At 37.9% G+C, this 13,686-nt stretch overlaps 1 protein-coding gene across 1 annotated transcript; it reads left to right on the forward strand.

Annotated features, from left to right (window-relative positions):
• The first annotated feature begins 311 nt into the window (after positions 1-311).
• Positions 312-4,883, forward strand: LOC111917863 (receptor protein kinase CLAVATA1). The gene is made up of 3 exons (XM_023913497.3): positions 312-1,605; positions 1,779-3,194; positions 4,366-4,883. Exons 1-3 carry the CDS (start codon positions 429-431, stop codon positions 4,692-4,694), a joined length of 2,922 nt encoding a protein of 973 aa, XP_023769265.1. The 5' UTR covers positions 312-428; the 3' UTR covers positions 4,695-4,883.
• The last annotated feature ends 8,803 nt before the right edge of the window (positions 4,884-13,686 follow it).

Consider the following 13,686-nt stretch of genomic DNA (forward strand, 5'->3'; position numbering starts at 1 on the left):
AAATTTGAATGAAATTTTGAATTCTATATAAGTTTTTTAATATTAATTTGTATAATCCAAATTAAATTATTATAAATTTGGATATTAGTTTGAGAAGAATATATTTGTAATTGTATTATTTGTAACGATATAAAAATAATATTTAAATTTTATTAGAATATAAATAAAATTCTCCTATATTTTATTTTCTTAATATAAAAGAAAATATTGACAATTTACATGATAAGTTTGTTTTATGTAATTTTGTAGTCCCCTTGCTTTTTTATTTTTTCTTCGTATCAAAATGGATACTCGTCAGAGGTTCTTCCAATTTTTTCTAAACCTATATTATATGCTATCCACTCCCAGTCTACACTACAACTACCACCGCCATCAACTTCTTCTATGCCGTCTTTCAGACTTTCACTCTCATCCTGAACCACTGAACAATGAAGAACAAACTTCCTGTTGTTCTTCACCTTTTCTTCTTCTTCTTCTTCTTCTTCTTCATTCTCTTACATTCGTCAAATGGATTTTCAGATCTTGATGCACTCTTGAAGCTCAAACAATCAATGGCTGTAGCACCAGAAAGGTCCGGATTAGACGACTGGGTAGCACCTCTACCTAATTCCATTGTTTCCAATTCTCATTGTTCGTTTTCAGGAGTTACGTGTGACGAGAATTCACGTGTAACGTCGTTGATCATCTCGAACGTTGCTTTGAACGGTAGTATTCCGCCGGAGATTGGGGTTTTGAACAAGCTTGTTAATCTCACGCTTACATCTAATGGACTCACCGGTGAACTTCCTGTGGAGATGTGTAATCTGACTTCGATTAGGTTTATCAACTTCTCGACTAATGCGATTACTGGCGAGTTTCCTGGTGAGATCGTGGCGGCGATGGCGGAGCTTGAAGTGTTCGATGTTTATAACAATAATTTCAGCGGGATGCTGCCGTTGGAGTTTGTGAAGTTGAAGAATCTGAAAAAGCTTTTTCTCGGAGGTAATTTCTTCAGCGGTGAGATTCCGGAGGATTACTCGGAGTTTCAGAGTCTACAGAGCTTAGGATTGCAAGGTAACGCACTCACCGGTAGGATTCCGTGGAGTTTATCAAGGTTATCGACGCTTGAGGAGCTTTGTCTAGGCTATTTCAATAGCTACGACGGCGGAATTCCGCCGGAGTTCGGTTCGTTTAAATCGTTAAAATTACTCGACATCGGAGGTTGTGATCTCTCCGGCGAGATTCCGGAGAGCCTTGGGAATTTGAAGATGTTACACACTCTGTTTCTTCAGTTCAACAATTTAACCGGCGAAATTCCACCGGACCTGTCAGGATTAGTCAGTTTGAAGTCACTTGATCTCTCAAGCAATAATCTCACCGGCGGTATACCGGAGAGTTTCTCGGAACTGAAGAACTTGACGTTGCTGAATCTGTTTCTCAACCATCTCTCTGGCCCTATTCCGCCGTTCATCGGAGATCTCCCGAATCTGGAGGTGCTTCAGTTATGGACGAACAACTTCACCTTTTCCCTCCCGCCGAATCTCGGTAGCAACGGCAAACTTCTCATACTAGACGTCGACGGCAACCACCTCACCGGAACCATTCCACAAGATTTATGCAAAGGAGGTAAACATTAAACAAACAACCCTAAAATTTTATAACGATAACTATTCTTCCATTACTTTGTGAATTCAATTGAGTTGTAAATGATGTACAAGTTCATTATGCATCATGTACAAGTTAAATATACGTATGATAGAAATGGTATGTTGACTATTGTCATTGACTTCTTTCTTCAGGAAAGCTACAAATATTGGTTCTGATGGTAAATTACTTCTTTGGGCCGCTACCGGAGAAACTTGGCGACTGCAAATCGTTAACAAAGATTCGAATCATGAACAATTTCTTCAACGGAACTATTCCGGCCGGCGTATTCAACTTGCCGGAACTCACCATGCTTGAGCTTGACAACAACTATTTCAGCGGGGAGCTTCCGGCGGAAATGTACAGCGAATCTCTTCAAATCGTTTCAATTTCAAACAACCGGCTCACCGGAATAATACCTCCGGCGATTGGTGGTTTGGTGAATATAACAAAACTTTCTCTACAATCCAACAATTTAATCGGTGGAATCCCGTATGAGATGTTTAATTTGAAGAGATTGTATGCGATTAACTTCAGCGACAACAATCTAACCGGCGAGATTCCGGCGGATATTGGAAACTGCTCCGATCTAACTTCATTAGATTTAAGCCGGAATGAATTGCACGGAGAATTTCCGAGAGGGATTCTCAGTTTATCAAGCTTAAACATTCTCAACGTCTCCCGGAACAAACTAATCGGTGAGATTCCGGCGAAATTAGGTCACATGAAAAGCTTAACGGTTTTAGATCTTTCCTACAACCAATTCTCCGGCAGAGTCCCCTCCGATGGCCAACTAAAAGACTTCAACGACACAGTCTTCGCCGGAAACCCTAAACTGTGTTCACCTCACCTCCCTCACTGCGAATCCATAACAAATCACAAACATCATTCCGTTTCCCTCAACAAATCAAAACTCTTCCTCTCCATCTTCATCCCAATCACGATAACATTCTCGATTCTAATCTTCTTCCTTCTAATCAAACAGAAGAACAAGATCCTAAAATCAAAATCATGGAAACTAACGACTTTTCAAAGGCTAGATTTCAAAGCAGAAGACGTTATCGTATGTTTAAAAGACGAAAACATAATCGGAAAAGGAGGTGCCGGAATCGTCTACCGAGGATCAATGCCAAACGGAATCGACGTCGCAATCAAACGATTAATGGGAAGAAACCACGGATTCGAAGCAGAAATCCAAACATTAGGAACAATCAAACATCGAAACATCGTGAGATTACTGGGGTACGTTTGCAATCGTGACACCAATCTTCTTCTCTACGAGTTCATGTCTCATGGAAGTTTAGGCGAGATTTTGCATGGGCCAAAAGGTGCCCATTTGCAATGGGAAACGAGGTATAAGATTGCGATTGAAGCTGCTAAAGGATTGTGTTATCTTCATCATGATTGTTCGCCTTTGATTATTCATCGAGATGTGAAATCGAATAATATATTGTTGGATTCGGATTATGAAGCTCATGTTGCTGATTTTGGATTGGCTAAGTTCTTGAGGGATGCTGGTGGATCCGAATGCATGTCTTCTATTGCTGGATCGTATGGATATATTGCACCAGGTACAAGTCTTTAATGCATATCCTTATGGTTTTTTTAAGATAATTACATAAATAGCCCCATTTGTTTACACAAATTACATAAATGGTCCCTATGAAGTTTATGGATCATGAAGTATGGAATATGGACCATCCTAAAAAAAACAAAAAATAACGACTAAACCTGTAAAGTTTTTTTAAATACAAGGACCATTCATGTAATTTAATATTATGTATAATATTCTTAAGGTTTTTTTTTAACTATTCATAGAGAACATTACATAAATAGTCCCAACGCTTTACAAAAATTACATAAATGGTCCCTATGAAGTTTATGGACCATAAGTATGGAATATGGATCATCCTTTTCAAAAACAACAAAAATAACAGTTAAACCTGTAAAGTTTTTTAAAGTACAAGGACCATTTATGTAATTTTATCTTGTGTATAATATTCTTATGGTTTTTTAACTATTCTTAGAGAAAATTACATAAATAGTCCTAATGCTTTACAAAAATTACATAAATGGTCCCTATAAAGTATAAACTATGAAGTATGGAATATGGACCATCCTCAAAAAAAACTATAATAACGACTAAACCTGTAAAGTTTTTTAAAATACAAGGACCAATTATGTAAATTTATCTGGTGTATAATATTTATTCTTCATAAAATGTGCTATAAAGGTACTGTTTTAGAAGCTTAAAGTACACTTATTAAAGCAACTTTGTGTTCCACCATTCATTCATACAACTTTTTACGCATCATTTAAGCAAAAGATCTAACGGTGTGCACAAAGACCTAAATACCCCTGGAACTAAAGTTTCTAACCGTTTTTTTTTAAACAAAAATATTATTTAGTTTTTTTTTTTTAAATACGTAACAATTTTCACACGTGAAATTTGGTAGAATTTTAAATTTACATTGTGCTAATGATAAACACTTGAAAACAGAATAAAAATAAAAAAATAAAATTTGTTTTTTGGTTGAATCCTATAATAGCCTTTTGAAAATGGTCAAGTACACTACTAGTAGTCTGTTGCCTTTTAAAACTAGGGTTGCTACTGTAACACCACAGACCCTGTAAATTTCGATTAATCCACTTCAGTCAAAAAAAAACACAACATGTACATCACGCATCAACACTTGTACCCTAAAAAACCTGACATAATAATGATTAAAATTTAAATTACAGAATACGCCTACACACTAAAAGTCGACGAAAAAAGCGACGTGTATAGTTTCGGCGTCGTTCTTCTGGAACTAATATCCGGGAAAAAGCCAGTAGGGGAGTTTGGCGACGGAGTAGACATTGTGAGGTGGGTGAGAGACACAATCTCCGAGATCCCTCCGCCGCCGGAAACCGCCGTGGTGGTGGCGGTGGTGGATTGTAGGTTGAAGGGGTATGTTTTGGAAAGTGTTGTGGATATGTTTAAGATTGCGATGATGTGTGTGGAGGAAGAGAGTACACGTCGGCCTAATATGAGGGAAGTTGTTCAGATGTTGACGAATGGGAATTTGTAACTGAAAAAACAAACTAGGGTTTAACTGTATAGTGTTGGTGGGTTTTGAAGAATAAAAAAATATGGGGTGTACTAGTTTTGTTGCATGAGGTACGAGTACAACGTACAATGCTCATGCATGAATTATAAGTTATATGAACGTTTTGTTCCTTGATCTACATGTCTTTTTAATGAATTTTTATTATGAGAAGTTGTGTGTAAGTTTTATATTTATTGGTCTTTTGATTTGGCTTAAGCAATGAATTAGATGATTTTTTATTTTTTCCATTGGAAGAAACTACAAAAAGATGGATTCTTTCTTTCGTTGATTAGAAAAAGATGGATTCTTTATGTGGATTATGATATATATTAAAAAGGTTATTTATAGAGAAGTCCTAAGGTTTTTGACTTGTCTTTTTAGGATGCCATCTTTTTTTCTTTTAGGATAATTATTTGTAGGTTGATAAATTAATAACTACTTTTTTTTTTTTTTTTTTTTTTTTAAATGAATCATTTTTTTACCATAATTTACAATTAAATTCATTCGAGTTGTTTAGAATTTATCATTTTTGTCGGGATGTTGAAATTTATTGTTTTGTATAAGGTTTATCGTTATTTTTTTCTATAAGATTTTATCGTTAAATTATATTCCAAATTTCCAATAATATTATGGGGCTAATACCTGTAACAACCAATAACAACACCAACTTCCATCACCATCATTAGCCATTACAACCAACCATCTCGACCATTAAGAACTGTAACCAAGAAACTTATTTAAAATCAGTTTCAACCTATATCAAATTCATACCTCCAATTAGATCAAACCTAATAATCGATTCAAACTCAGATTCTTGCAATGAATTTACATCTTTAAACATAACTAGTTGGTGGTGGCAGATGATTCAAAAAGAAAGGCGAGAGGAATGTAGGACAGGGTGATTTTCACAAAAGATAATGAGAGGGTAAGGTGTAAGTAGGGCATGAGGGATGCCGAGTGTAGTAAAGGAAGAGATGGAGGCATATTTAGCGTTGAATTACATGAATTTTTCCATTGGAAGAAACTACAAAAGAGATTCTTTCGTTGATTAGAAAAATATGGATTCTATATGGATGATGGTACATTAGAAGGATTATTTATAGAGAAGTCAAAAGTTCTTTGCCATGGGATGCTTTTAAAATCTCTTTTTAGAATGCCATCTTTTGGGATAATGATGTGTAGGATAATTAACTATATTTTTTTTACATGCATTAACTTTTTTTTTTTTACCATAATTTACAATTAACTTCATTTTGTCTGTTTAAAATTTATCATTTTGTCACGGGATTGAAATTTATTAATTGTTTTGTATACGGTCAATTCTTATTTTTATATAGGATTTATCATTAAACTATATTTCAAATTTCCAATCATATTTTGCGGCTGATAACATCCACTCCAAACACCGTCCACCTCCCACCGCCACTATACAACCAACACCAACACCAACTTCCATCACCACTACAACCAACCATTTTGACCGTTAATTGTTGCCACCAAGAAACAAATTTAAAATCAGCTTCAACTTACAGCAAATTCATAACTTCAAATCCAAACATAAAAATCGATTCAAACTCAGATTCCAACAATGATTTTACATCGTTGAACATAATTGCTTGTTGGTGGTAGGCAATTTTAAAAGAAAAAAGGTGAGAGAGGAATGTAGGGCATGATGATTTTCGCAAAGGGGAATGAGAGGGTAAGGTGGAAGTGGGGCATGAGGGATGTCGATGGTAGTAAAGGAAGGGGTGAAGGCATATTTAGCGCTGAGAGTAAGGAAAGTTGTAACACCTTCGGACGACGATGGAAACGTCAGACGATAGTCTTATTCATTGATCACAGTTATTGAACATACATTGAACAGTACAAAAATAACGTCATAAACAAAATAAACACTTATAATATTACTAAATAGAGATTACACTGTTTCGTTCTTCAAGTACATGGTTACATATAACCAAAATACGATACACGCTTTAACATATAGGCATCAATATACAAACAAAAGTGGATCGACGATTGATAACAAGACTCTCATGTGCGTGTAACAATCTTGCTTTTACGTTACTGAAAATACATGCGTTCTGAAAATACATCAACAAAAAATTTGTGAGTTCACAGGTTTTGACACTGTGAACTTTTATAACAAAAATATGTTTATACTATATATAGGCTATGTTTAGCGTACAAGCTGAAAAACTAGTTGATTAAAAATGTTGTTTGCTAAAATTGGCTGAAAAGCTAGCTGAAAAATATAAAATGACATAAAGGACATTTAAAATGATGTGTTTCTATAATTAATTAAGGGGCATATTTGGAAAATTTTAAAAAGGCTCCTAAAAAGCTAGTCTAAATAGCTTTTTAAAAAGCTAGTTGATAAGCTACTTTTTGACTTGCCAAACATGACAACTTAAAAAAGCTCAAAAAAGAAGCAGGTTGTGGCGTGCCAAACACATCCATAGTTGTTATTACACCAAGTATAAAAAAATACTTTTTATGACCAAAAAGTATATATGTAAAATATATAACTGTTTAGAACTTATATAAATAATACTTTTTCTAACCAAAAAGTATAATATATAGTTTATAAGTATCTACATAATTTATAATTAGTTTTACTGTATCGTGTATGTGTTAGCTATAATTTTTACTTATTATATAAGTTCTATACCTATAAAGGTCCATGCACTATGGGTTTAAGTGTTTATGATACTTATACGTGACATTGACACTCATATAACATACAATTATAATCATCTTAGAGTGTAATTGGTGCTACATGAGACTATAACCGTAGTTATATGGCGTTAAACCTCTGCTTGGTGCTATAAAGGGGAGCACCAGATCCAATCCTGAGTACACTTCATCTACGTCGGAACAACAAAAAAAGGACAGTTTGTCACCCGGTATGACTCGTCAGACAAGGGGTTGTACCTAGCAACCTCGGATGGGAGTGTCAACTCATATAGATCTATACATAGCTTCCTCACTCACACGGGATTCACGGTTATAGGGCATATGACTTTACTAAGTTTTTGTTCTTAGTTGATGAATTTCATATCTCATGTAGACTTTCTGAGTTTTAACGATTCCAACAGTGAGTGAATGTGTGCTTAAAACCTTAAGTTACTAGACTAAATGAAACGTCCCAAAAATAAGACCCAAAATTTTCATTTTTTAATTAAAAAAACATTATCCCAAAACATCAACATAATTCTCAAAAAGATTAAAACATCACAAGTTATCAGAGTTATCATGAAAATGAGGAACTATATCGTGTGTGCATTGCAATCACCCCGAGCTCTTCCCTTTTGCACTAGAAGTACACCAAACATAAGCTGAAAGTTGTAAGCATGAAATTAGTGAGTTCTCCAAGATACCACATACCATACATAACTAAAAACATAATGGGCCTCGCGCAATAAGTGTAACGGGCCCCACCCATACTCGCATAACGGGCCCCGCCCAAACTGATATAATGGGCCCCGCCCACTAAGTATAACGTCCCCCCACCCAAACTCGCATAACAGGCCCTGCCCACATACAAATCATATAAGTATAACAAGGTAATAACAAACATAATAACCATCGGGCCCCACCCAGTAAGCATACAAGCACATACACATACAAGAGCCACACATACATCTAGTATTCTAGCATAACAGATCATGGGCTGACATTGGTGCCTTAGACCCGCTAAACCCAGTGAGGAAACTAACCTTAGGCTATTGAATCTCACATATTAAACTCTAGCTGTTGGCCCGCTAAAATCTCCGCGCTATCAATAAAAAAAAGTAACATCCAATTAATAATTGGATCCCGACTCACACTAAGAGTCCAAAATAGGGTAAAAGACCCTTTTTACCCTTTACCTAACTTGGCACAAAGCCAAGGCCCAACCCAACTATCCAAAAATGCCTAAATTCCAAAATGATCACCCAAAGCCCAAACATGGCCCAATTTTCAAAATTGGGCTCAAACCCCTCATGGACCTAAAATTAACGGTCCAACCTCAACAACAGTCCTCACGTTGTGACCAAACCTTGGTCACGTCGTGGGGACCAAGTCGACTCAGTCACGACTCAGTGAGTCAACTCAACCCATCAAGAAGATTCCAGTCTCCTTCACGTCGTGACCCAACCTTAAGTCACGTCGTGGCCCAATCCGGACAAAATAGACAGTATGGCCAACATTCTCACATCGTGACGTCCTAACCCTCACGTCGTGAGATATGTAATGACGAGCTTAAAACATTAAGCTCTAAATCCTTTGAGCCATAACTTTGGACTTTCCAGGAGGTCTTCCTTTACCCAAAGGATGATAAAAATCATGGCTTTCCAGTCATACATGTCCAATTCATGGCTCAAACTCTTACTAGACCAGAAGTGGGAAAAATGAGATCTAGACTCAAACTTGGAGTCCCAAACTACACCAAAACTCATATCCAAAGACTATGTTGAAGAGAATGAGGCACTGATTCATAAAGTTGCCAACTTTATGGACCCCATGCAAGCAATCCCACCAAACATGCAAAAAGGAGCTTATAACTTAGATCTATAATGAAAAAGGTAAAAAGGTCCAAACTTTATGACTTACAATGGTCCAAAAGCTCCAAAAGATTGCAACGTGGAAGCCAAAATGCCTAGAGGTTGCTCAACCAAGGTCTTCTTCCACTTCAAGTAGCTAAAAACCACCAAAGAATGCTTCAGAGATCTCAAAAATGCCTAAGAGTTTCAAGAGGGTCGAGATTAGGGTTTTTCAGATGCTTAGAGGGTGAGAGAGGCTGATGATGGATAACCCTAGCCTCTCATTCACTTCAATACCCGAAAATTAGTGTTTTGGGTCATTAAGCCACACTCATGTCATGAGACCTTATGCCTTACGTCGTGAGTTTCCAAAAACGCGGGTCAATAGGTCAATGGTCACTCACGACGTGATCCCCAAGATCTCAGGTCGTAAGGACACTCATAATGCAAAATAAAAGAATAGATTTTTGTACATTAGGGTTTCGGATGTTAGAATTCTCCCCCACTTGAAACAGACTTCGTCCTCGAAGTCCGCTGCCCCAAATAACTCCGGATAGTGCTCATTCATCTCATATTCCGGCTCCCACTTGTAATGCTCTAAATTTTCAAATAAAATTTTCATTTTAAGACCATACAAAAAAAAATTTCATATTTCTCAAAAACCCAAATGTATAAGTTGTTCAAAACACAAGACAACAAAATGTTTGACATTATCCTAGAATCCTCAAAGCATAATCTCAAGCTGGTGTGTACAATCATGTCGGCGCCTTCCCGCGATCCTGAGAGGCACCTAAAACACATTTCACACAACACTGTAAGTACGAAGCTTAGTGAGTTCCCCAAAATACCACCCAAAAATTTTTATCCTCTCATGGATATATCTTGATAAGGACCCTCCAATCATGTGTCTCAGTGAAGACCATCCGGTCTCACAGCTCAGGTCACACCTTTCAGTCCGGTATCTTAGTGAAGACCCTTCGGTCTCACAACTCGTTTTGGATCCTTCAGTCCTAACTCAATAAGGCACAAAAATAATATACAACATAAATCACAAAGACATAATGCATGATATCACATAACTCAGTATAAGCACATAAGACCCTCTGGTCGATAACTCAATAAGACCCTCCGGCCACACAACATTACCACTCAGGTAAGTATAGTGAGAAGACTCACCTCGCAGAGTAAAGATATATCCCACACTTGAACTGATGGTCTAGACTTTGCCCCTCCATAGCCTCCAAAATCCATAGCTTAACCAAAACCCTAAAGTCAACGAAAGTCAACAGTCAAAGTTGACCCAACACGTCGAGTGCAACTCATCTACTCGTCGAGTTCCTTAGTACTCAATAAATCATGAAAGCCCGAGTAAACTCATCGAGTTGCTAGCCAACTCGTCGAGTCTATGTAGAGTCCAGAAGATCGGGGAAAACTCAAACCACTCGTCGAGTTGCCCCACCAACTCGTCGAGTTCACTCTGAATCCAAAAACGGGAAAACCCAACTCAACTCGACGATTTGGATGCCCAACTCGTCGAGTTCTTCAGCCATTACTCATTAAACTCATTCCGGTCTATTCTAATGCTCCAAACTTCAAATCCAATCTCCTAGAATGAAGTTACCACGTAAAGTTGCTAACTTTACGTGCATGCAAGGCCTCACAAGGCTAAAACACACAAAACTAAGCTCAAGAAAGGGTTTAGGACATAAAGACAGGCCAAAGCTTCATAAAGCTTGAGGCTTTAGGCCTAAAGGGCCTAGTAGTGTCTAGATCTGTGGTCTCAGCTCTATAGCATGCTCACAACCATTAATGGCTCAAGGAGAAGCTATAAAGGCCATAAACTCTCTAATGGAGAGATCTAACAAACAAGTAATCAAGGTAATGGCTTTTTACCATCAAATGACTGTTACCACTGAGATGACGTCAGATCCAATGACTCATTCTTTTTGATTAATGTCTAAGTCCATAACTATAATTGGTAAGACTTGACCCGACCTGGCATGGTCCATTTGGGTTGCATGGCATCATGCATTTGGATAGACTATAATGAGAGAAATAACACTTAAGGTTTGTTAATATATTATAAGTTCTAATATATTAATAAGATTATTTAATTAGTATTGATCAAGAATTAATCTAGGATTAATTAAGTGATCAAAAGAAGACTAATTAAATATATGGGTTGATAGTGTAAATCATCCATACTTGTATAGTGGGCTAAGACTCCATGGATTATCAAGTTGGGCTAAAACCCATAGGATTCTCCATGGATGCTGCATGGTGTATTTGAACCCATGGATCCAAGGAAATGGAAAGCCATGACAATTAGGGTTTACCCTAATTGTGACACTATATAAAGATCTTATTGGTGACAAAATCGGCACTAGAGTATACGTGAAAGGGCTAGCCGATTTTATGAAGTGTTCCAATTCCTCTCAAGTCATTCCATGTGTATTAGGTGTTGTGTGAACCATTTGAGGTGTCACACTTGGGGCACTAGGCACTCAAGCTTCATGAAGAGTTTCTACATAAAAGAGGTATGTAATTCTAACTTGATATACTCATATGAATCAATGTTATTATGCTAGTTAGGATGAATACCCTGGAATGTTCATATTTGCATGTATAATAGAGAAAACATAGATCCAATGTATTTAGGGTTGCATTTACACTTAGGAGTGTTAGAATACTCAAAACCCAACACATTCTTGTTCCATGCATTCTATTCTTCAAGGAATGCACCAAAACACCCCCTCTATTAGCTCCAAACACTCTTAAATGGAAGGTACTCGATTAGGGTTTGTCTCAGGATGGTAAAGTGATGAGGGAGGTAGGGTAAAGGAGTTAAAGTCCTTTAAATAGGGTGAGAGCCTGAATAATTAGGGTTTCATCAAACAGAATCAACTCATCGAGTCCAGTCCTCCGACTCGACGAGTAGACTTCATATTCCGCACGTCTTATCAACTCCTACACGACGAGTTGGGACCAACCAACTCAGCGAGTAGGTCCTATAATGTGAATGAAATTCTCAAGTTCCACATCCAGGAAATCGGGGTGTTACAATTCTCCCCCACTTAAGTTAGATTTCTCTCTCGAAATCGCTCTCTATCGACATATAGTTTGAAACAAACAATCCGATATGCACAATCGGAAAATCTCATAACATACAACGATCCCCCTCCCAAGTCATCCAAACCCAAACATGAACTCCCAACCCGAAAAGGACGGACCCCTTTGTCGTTGCAATATCAGCTATGACTCTCCAAACTCGGAAACTTTAGTGGTCTGTCTCCCCGACAGACCGCCCATGCAGAATATCACCGTGTTAATCGCTCATCGAATAACGGACCGGTAAAACACTTACAACTCTAATTATCTCATTGCGACTGATGGGAACAAGTTGTTGACCATAATTGGCTACTGATCACTCATGTCATGCATACTAGTCGATCCAGATCGTAACTCAAAAGAGATGGAGGGGTCACATTTCACCAAGTATCAACCACCAGTACTGCTATCAGGGCCAATTTATGAATCTCAAATACTCTTCCCTCAGACACTAGAAGAATGACCATACCCAGTCGATAATATCCTCTAATATCCATAACCATAAGCCCCAGCTTCCCTTCAAATGTTCCTTCCAACACCGAGTACCAGGTCAGCTCCCGACCTAAAAGTTGAACCTCCAAGGCTACCCTAGCACATCTGGCAATACGACTTCATAGTCGTTATATCCAACCTATCTGTCTCAATCAATCACATTGAACTCCAAAATCATGAAGTTCGCTTTACCCCAAGAGATTACTACAACCAATTTGAAGTCACATCTCGCCTCCGACCCCTGTCGTCTACTACTTGCTAATTCATATGTGTCGTGGTCCTCCTCAAACCAACGAACCGATTCGTCCAGGTCTAAAACATTAGATGGGAGACATCCCCACTCAGAATGAAATCCATCTAAAAACTCTGAAATCCCAACTTGCCCGTCCTCCACACAGATAGAGCCAAACTCAAACACAAGAGTCTGGCTCGACACAAAATTGGAACACTCGTATCCAATCTGATACTTAAATCATGACCTGAGATCTGCGAATCTACGTGTACATTATTCCTCTCATCCTTTCAATTTACGACAACCCTTCCCTCAATCGAGATAATATGGTTCTCGACCATCACTAAGACCCCGGTTTCTCTCTTGGTCTAGCCACCAAGTTCCCACGGACTCAATAGGCAAGGCCACCCAGGCCTAAGAACCTCTCTGCGTTACACCCTGACCGTGAATGCTACGGCTACTCACCTTCTTACAACACTCTCTCACTGACTCATGAATGCTATGGCTCCCTACAATCTTACAATACTCTCTCACTGACTCATGAATGATATGGCTCCCCACAGTCTTACGATACTCTCTCACTGACTCGTGAATGCTACGGCTCCCTGCAGTCTTA

This window comes from Lactuca sativa, chromosome 2 (genome assembly GCF_002870075.4).
Source record: "Lactuca sativa cultivar Salinas chromosome 2, Lsat_Salinas_v11, whole genome shotgun sequence".
Classification (NCBI taxonomy): Eukaryota; Viridiplantae; Streptophyta; class Magnoliopsida; order Asterales; family Asteraceae; genus Lactuca; species Lactuca sativa.